Source organism: Blennius ocellaris, assembly GCF_963422515.1.
Source record: "Blennius ocellaris genome assembly, chromosome: 3".
In the NCBI taxonomy this organism is placed as follows: Eukaryota; Metazoa; Chordata; class Actinopteri; order Blenniiformes; family Blenniidae; genus Blennius; species Blennius ocellaris.
The window spans coordinates 2,512,839-2,520,975 of record NC_137652.1 but is presented as its reverse complement, the minus strand read 5'-3'; the positions used below and the strand labels follow the sequence as shown (position 1 = coordinate 2,520,975).

At 51.2% G+C, this 8,137-nt stretch overlaps 1 protein-coding gene across 1 annotated transcript; it reads right to left on the bottom strand.

The window, feature by feature from the left end:
• Nucleotides 1-2,549: 2,549 nt before the first annotated feature.
• On the bottom strand, nucleotides 2,550-7,906 carry LOC308149193 (zinc finger protein Aiolos-like; the record flags this gene model as incomplete). The annotated part of the gene is made up of 5 exons (XM_080520865.1): nucleotides 2,550-3,287; nucleotides 4,108-4,221; nucleotides 5,208-5,324; nucleotides 6,014-6,181; nucleotides 7,588-7,906. 5 exons carry the CDS (start codon nucleotides 7,904-7,906, stop codon nucleotides 2,818-2,820), a joined length of 1,188 nt encoding a protein of 395 aa, XP_080376991.1. The 3' UTR covers nucleotides 2,550-2,817.
• Between the last annotated feature and the right edge of the window lie 231 nt (nucleotides 7,907-8,137).

The window sequence follows — 8,137 nt, the reverse complement described above, 5'->3', positions numbered from 1 at the left end:
ACCTGGGGAGTACCTGGAAGAAACACATGAGTAGCTGGAGGAAACCTGGGGAGTACCTGGAGGAAACCTGGAGTACCTGGAGGGAACCTGGGGAGTACCTGGAGGAAACCTGGGGAGTACCTGGAAGAAACAGATGAGTACCTGGAGGAAACCTGGGGAGTACCTGGAGGAAACCTGGGGAGTGCCTGGAGGAAACCTGGGAAGTACCTGGAGGAAACCTGGGGAGTACCTGGAGGAAACAGATGAGTACCTGGAGGAAACAAGGGCAGTACCTGGACGAAACCTGGGGAGTACCTGGAAGAAACCTGGGGAGTACCTGGAAGAAACACATGAGTACCTGGAGGAAACCTGGAGTACCTGAAGGAAACCTGGGGAGTACCTGGAGGAAACCTTGGGAGTACCTGGATGAAAACAGAGGAGTACCTGGAGGAAACCTGGGGAGTACCTGGAAGAAACCTGGGGAGTACCTGGAAGAAACACATGAGTACCTGGAGGAAACCTGGGGAGTACCTGGAAGAAACAGATGAGTACCTGGAGGAAACCTGGGGAGTACCTGGAGGAAACCTGGGGAGTGCCTGGAGGAAACCTGGGAAGTACCTGGAGGAAACCTGGGGAGTACCTGGAGGAAACAGATGAGTACCTGGAGGAAACAAGGGCAGTACCTGGACGAAACCTGGGGAGTACCTGGAAGAAACCTGGGGAGTACCTGGAAGAAACACATGAGTACCTGGAGGAAACCTGGAGTACCTGAAGGAAACCTGGGGAGTACCTGGAGGAAACCTTGGGAGTACCTGGATGAAAACAGAGGAGTACCTGGAGGAAACCTGGGGAGTACCTGGAAGAAACCTGGGGAGTACCTGGAAGAAACACATGAGTACCTGGAGGAAACCTGGGGAGTACCTGGAAGAAACAGATGAGTACCTGGAGGAAACCTGGGGAGTACCTGGAGGAAACCTGGGGAGTGCCTGGAGGAAACCTGGGAAGTACCTGGAGGAAACCTGGGGAGTACCTGGAGGAAACAGATGAGTACCTGGAGGAAACAAGGGCAGTACCTGGACGAAACCTGGGGAGTACCTGGAAGAAACCTGGGGAGTACCTGGAAGAAACACATGAGTACCTGGAGGAAACCTGGAGTACCTGAAGAAAACCTGGGGAGTACCTGGAGGAAACCTGGGGAGTACCTGGATGAAAACAGAGGAGTACCTGGAGGAAACCTGGGGAGTACCTGGAAGAAACCTGGGGAGTACCTGGAAGAAACACATGAGTACCTGGAGGAAACCTGGGGAGTACCTGGAGGAAACCTTGGGAGTACCTGGAAGAAACAGATGAGTATCTGGAGGAAACCTGGGGAGTACCTGGAGGAAACCTGGGGAGTACCTGGAAGAAACCTGGGGAGTACCTGGAAGAAACCTGGGGAGTACCTGGAGGAAACCTGGAGTACCTGGAGGAAACCTGGAGTACCTGGAGGAAACCTGGGGAGTACCTGGAAGAAACAGATGAGTACCTGGAGGAAACCTGGGGAGTACCTGGAGGAAACCTGGAGTACCTGGAGGAAACCTGGAGGCTCCACAAGAAGCATAAACTGAACATGTAGAAATACTAGTTAAATACAATATTCACTGTACATACGGTGTCTGGCCACTTGAGGGCGCTAGAGCCCTTTAATGTCAGTTGTAATGTTTTAAGGTTTGTGTGCGTGTGTGTGTGTGTGTGTGTGTGTGTGTGTGTGTGTGTGTGTGTGTGTACACCTATTAATGTCAGCAAAACCTCAGAATGGTGAGATAAAGTGACCTCCGACTCAACAGGATGCTGTGATCAGACACTTCACACACACACACGCACACACACGCACACACACACACACACACACACACACACACACACACACACACACACACGCACACACACACACACGCACACACAAACACAGGAAGTGTGTGTGTTAAGTTTTGATGTCCTCCATCAAACTGCTGAGAACGAAAGAAGCAGCAGCGTAAGAGGAAGAGAGGAGATAGAGAGAGGGGGGAGGGATGACTGGCTGGTAGAGGTGAAGAACTGGTAGAGAGGAAGAGAGGAGATAGAGAGAGGGGGGAGGGATGACTGGCTGGTAGAGGTGAAGAACTGACAGAGAGGAAGAGAGGAGATAGACAGAGAGGGAGGGATGACTGGCTGGTGTTGGAGGGGAAGAACTGATGACTGATAGACGACAAGACGAGTCACTTCTCTTCAAACCACACGGAGTAAAATAGAAGTGACTGCTGATGGAGAGAACTGATAGACTGATAGAGAGAAACTGAAAGATAGACTAAGACTCAGAGTGATAGAGAGACTGAAAGAGAGCGAGAATGAGAGACTGATGGAGAATTGATTTTTTAAAACACTTTATTTACATTTCATATTCTGTTTCACTGCTTCACAAAGAAACACCTCCACCCTCCTCTGAACTCCACCTCTGAACTCCACCCTCCTCAGAGGAGTCACTCCTCCACCCTCCTCTGAACTCCACCCTCCTCAGAGGAGTCACTCCTCCACCCTCCTCTGAACTCCACCCTCCTCAGAGGAGTCACTCCTCCACCCTCCATCTCCATCTGAACTTGCAGCCTTTCTTTTTTCCTCCACCTCAACCCTCACTTCTCCTTTTACTGTTCTCCTCCACCTTCATCCTTGCTCCTTCCGCGACTGTTTTGTAACGTCATTGTAGAGGGAATGTGTTCTACGTCAGGTGTAGGCGGTGTAGATGGAGTGTGTTCTACAAGAGGCGGAGGCGGTGCAGGAGGTGTGTTCTACGTCAGGTGGAGGCGGTGCAGCCGGTGTGTTCTACGTCAGGTGGAGGCGGTGCTCTCCGCGGACGATATGCGAGGAGAACTCGTAGCGGTCGCGGCTGCGATGGCCACACACGTTGCACTGCAGCGGGTCGCGGTAACCGTGGCAACCCATGTGGATGGTGAACATGACGTAGTCCAGGAACACCACCCTGCAGTGGCCACAGGGGTACATGGGGCCTGGCACCGCCTCCATGGGTGCCGGGGGGAGGGGCTGCGGGTGATTCAGCAGGTGCCCCAAGCTGTAGGTGACCGAGGGGGGCGGAGCCAGGCCCGGCGGGGGCGGGGCCAGCTTGTGGTTCAGCTGGATGGGGTAGGGCCTGTGGGAGGGGGGGGGCTCGGTCCCGTCGGGGCCCGGGGGCGGGGGCTGCTGCTGACGGAGGGTGTAAGGCGGCGGGGGGTCTGGGGGGACGTCTCTGACCTCAGACCGCTGGTTGAAGCTCAGGTCCAGACAGACTCCGTCACCTGAACACAGGAAACATCCGTCAGCTGCACGAACAGGAAACGTCGACTGTGAAACCAGCCTGATGGAGAACTTCTACTTCTACCGGTGAACTTCTGCAGACTCTGGTTCTACCAGTGAACTTCTGCAGACTTTGGTTCTACCAGTAAACTTCTGCAGACTCTGGTTCTACCAGTGAACTTCTGCAGACTCTGGTTCTACCAGTGAACTTCTGCAGACCCTGGTTCTACCGGTGAACTTCTGCATACTCTGGTTCTACCAGTGAACTTCTGCAGACTCTGGTTCTACCAGTAAACTTCTGCAGACTCCGGTTCTACCGGTGAACTTCTGCAGACCCTGGTTCTACCAGTAAACTTCTGCAGACTCTGGTTCTACCAGTAAACTTCTGCAGACTCTGGTTCTTACCAGTGAACTTCTGCAGACTCTGGTTCTTACCAGTAAACTTCTGCAGACTCTGGTTCTACCAGTAAACTTCTGCAGACTCTGGTTCTTACCAGTAAACTTCTGCAGACTCTGGTTCTTACCAGTAAACTTCTGCAGACTCTGGTTCTTACCAGTGAACTTCTGCAGACTCTGGTTCTTACCAGTAAACTTCTGCAGACTCTGGTTCTACCAGTAAACTTCTGCAGACTCTGGTTCTTACCAGTAAACTTCTGCAGACTCTGGTTCTTACCAGTGAACTTCTGCAGACTCTGGTTCTTACCAGTAAACTTCTGCAGACTCTGGTTCTACCAGTAAACTTCTGCAGACTCTGGTTCTTACCAGTAAACTTCTGCAGACTCTGGTTCTTACCAGTAAACTTCTGCAGACTCTGGTTCTTACCAGTGAACTTCTGCGGCATGGAGTTCTTCCGTCTGGCGACGTTGCTGGCCAACCTGTCGAGCAGCTTCGCCCGCTCGCTGCCCATCCGAGTCCTGGTTGGGTGGAGGTCGTCTGCTGGGGATCAAAGTAAGCAGGTGAAGCAGGTGGAGCAGGTCAAGTGGGTGGAGCAGGTGAAGTGGGTGAAGCCGGAGCCTCCAAGGTGTGACAGCGATGGAAATTAAAGGAGGAGGAGGCATCGATTCATCTCAGGATCACAGGCGGAGCGCCAAAGACCCACCGGTGGAGGATTTACCCCGTCACCACAGCAGCTCCGTCAGCAGCGCCTCGTCAGCGTAACAGGTGTAAAAACGGCGGCCTGTCAGCTTCTGTCCTTCACCACCAGAGCAGCTTCGTGCCGCCAGCAGCTTCCTGTCGGCAGCTTCCTGTCGGCTTCCGCTGAGCAGGAGCCTCTGAGCTCCACCACAAGTCGCGAGCCGCGGCGGCGGAACGGGGACCTGCTAGCGCAGCCTGCCTGCAGACCGCTCAAACCCGCGCTGCTGCCTTGTTTTTAGATTCACTCAGCTCCTATTGGACAAGGACCTACAGGCTGAGAAGGGTTGCCAGGTTGGGCGGAGTCCGTCAATCCAAACCCTCCGACTGTTTATTTTGCTGAGTCTTTATGACCAGTTCTTTGTTCTTTGTTCTTTGCTCTTTGTTCTTTGTCACACAAGTTTCCTGGTTTGAACATGAGTTCTAAAGAGGTGCAAATTTAGTTTTAATTGAGGGGAGAGGTTTTTTCTTTTTTTGCTTGAAGCAGTGAGATGTGGCACCGACCGGCACGGCGTCCATGTTTAATTGGTAAACTACGGTGGCCCTGAAGTGCAAACCACAACTGCAAATGACTAAACACAACAACAAATTGAAAAACACAACACAAGTGAATGTTTTTCAATTTGTTGTTGTGTTTTTTCATTTGTGTTGTGTTTTTGAATTTGCTGTTGTGTTTTTGAATTTGCTGTTGTGTTTAGTGATTTGTTGTTGTGGTTTGCACTTCAGGGCCACCGTAGCAAACAGACGTCCCAGCTTCTGTCAGTGTCTCTCAGGACCTGGACCCGGCTCACCTCTCTGGTCCGGACTCTGGTTCTGGATGTAGGCCTGGCAGCGGTCTCGGTGTTCCTCCAGTGAACTTCGCTGTTTGTAGCTGCGGCTGCAGTTTTTGCACTTGAAGGGTTTTTCAACTGCAAAGAAAAATTTTACTCAATTAATTCAACCACAAAAACTTCCAGCCGACTTCCGCCGATCCAAGACCGATACCAGAATGTGGATATCTTATTATTATTATTGTTGATTTTATACGAGGCGGTAATAAACTCGTTTCTACGGTAAAGTATGAAATGTAGGAATGTTTTCTCTCAAAAGACAACTAGAGGTTAGTATGAGGTCAGAAAAGGAAGCAGTAGAGCATTTTTGTGGATAATGTGGACGATGTGGACGATGTGGACAATATGGACAATGTGGACAATGTGGATAATGTGGACAATGTGGACTATGTGGACAATGTGGACGATGTGGACAATGTGGACTATGTGGACAATGTGGACGATGTTGATAATGTGGATAATGTGGACACTGTGGACAACGTGGACGATGTTGATAATGTGGACAATGTGGACTATGTGGACAATGTGGACGATGTTGATAATGTGGACAATGTGGACTATGTGGACAATGTGGACGATGTGGACAATGTGGACTATGTGGACAATGTGGACGATGTTGATAATGTGGATAATGTGGACAATGTGGACACTGTGGACAACGTGGACGATGTTGATAATGTGGACAATGTGGACGATGTTGATAATGTGGATAATGTGGACAATGTGGACAATGTGGACAATGTGGACGATGTGGACAGCGTCGTTACCAGAGTGTGTGCGCAGGTGTCCACTCAGGGCGTCCCTGCGTCTGCAGGCGTAGTTGCATTTGGGACATTTGAAGGGTTTTTCTCCCGAGTGCAGCTTGACGTGTCGCAGCAGGTTTCCCTTCTGAGTGAACGACGCCCCGCATTGGCTGCAGTGGAACGGACGCTCGCCTGCAGGACCGCACACACACACACACACACACACACACACACACACACACACACACACACATACACACACACACACACACACACACACAGTCACTGGTCAATCCCGTGATGCATTTGATCAGCAACAGAAGGTCACATGTTGGAGAAGAACAGTTTCCATGACAACACGTGAAGCCTTGGTTCCTTCAGCCCCGGTCAGTTTGTAGCGTTACTGGTTCTTCAGCTGATCTGGACTAAACTGGACCAAACTGGACTAAACTGGACTAAACGGGATCGAACTGGATCAAACTGGGTGCATCAGCAACAGAGTGTACAGAGTGTATCAGGGTGTACAGAGTGTATCAGGGTGTACAGAGTGTATCAGGGTGTACAGGGTGTATCAGAGTGTACAGAGTGTATCAGGGTGTATCAGAGTGTACAGAGTGTATCAGGGTGTATCAGAGTGTATCAGAGTGTATCAGGGTGTACAGGGTGTATCAGGGTGTACAGAGTGTATCAGGGTGTACAGAGTGTATCAGAATGTACAGGGTGTGTCAGAGTGTACAGAGTGTATCAGAATGTACAGGGTGTACAGAGTGTATCAGGGTGTATCAGGGTGTACAGAGTGTATCAGAGTGTATCCGGGTGTACAGGGTGTACAGGGTGTACAGAGTGTATCAGGGTGTACAGAGTGTATCAGGGTGTACAGAGTGTATCAGGGTGTATCAGAGTGTATCAGGGTGTATCAGGGTGTATCAGGGTGTACAGAGTGTATCAGGGTGTACAGGGTGTACAGAGTGTATCAGGGTGTACAGAGTGTACAGAGTGTATCAGGGTGTACAGAGTGTATCAGTGTGTATCAGGGTGTACAGGGTGTACAGGGTGTACAGAGTGTATCAGGGTGTACAGAGTGTATCAGGGTGTATCAGGGTGTACAGAGTGTATCAGGGTGTATCAGAGTGTATCAGGGTGTATCAGGGTGTATCAGGGTGTACAGAGTGTATCAGGGTGTACAGGGTGTACAGAGTGTATCAGGGTGTACAGAGTGTACAGAGTGTATCAGGGTGTACAGGGTGTATCAGGGTGTACAGAGTGTATCAGGGTGTACAGGGTGTACAGGGTGTACAGAGTGTATCAGGGTGTATCAGGGTGTACAGAGTGTATCAGGGTGTACAGGGTGTATCAGGGTGTATCAGGGTGTACAGAGTGTATCAGGGTGTATCAGGGTGTACAGAGTGTATCAGGGTGTACAGGGTGTATCAGGGTGTACAGAGTGTATCAGGGTGTACAGGGTGTACAGAGTGTATCAGGGTGTACAGAGTGTACAGAGTGTATCAGGGTGTACAGGGTGTACAGAGTGTATCAGGGTGTACAGGGTGTATCAGGGTGTATCAGGTTTTGCGGTGTGTGTGACTTCCTGTTCTCACCCGTGTGGCTGCGCCGGTGCACCAGCAGCACGTTGACACTGACGCAGTTCAGACCGCAGACGTCACAGTTGAGCTTCCCCGCCGGCGCCTCGGCTGCTACGACTCCGCCGGCATCCTGCAGGGCGGCGCCGTTGAACCGGGAGTCGTCCACCAGGGAAAGGTCCTGTGGCTCATTCAGAGTCTCTGCCTCCTCCTCCTCCTCCTCTTCTTCTTCTTCTTCTTCCTCTTCCTCTTCCTCCTCCTCCTCCTCTTCTACTTCTTCGTCCACCTGGTCCTCATCGTCCTCCTCACTGCCTCCACCGGCCCCATCCACCTCCATGACTTCACTCTTCATCTCACCTGGACCACACACACACACACACACACACACACACACACACACACACACACACACACACACACACACACACACACACACACACACACCGTGTTTTATTTATTTTTACTAGTGCATGAGGGTGAATCTTCCCTCTTTCACTTTAATAAAGTTGCCGGCCTGCATGCAGTTCCTGTCCTCACCATTGAAGGGTGGGGGCGCTAGACTTAAAGG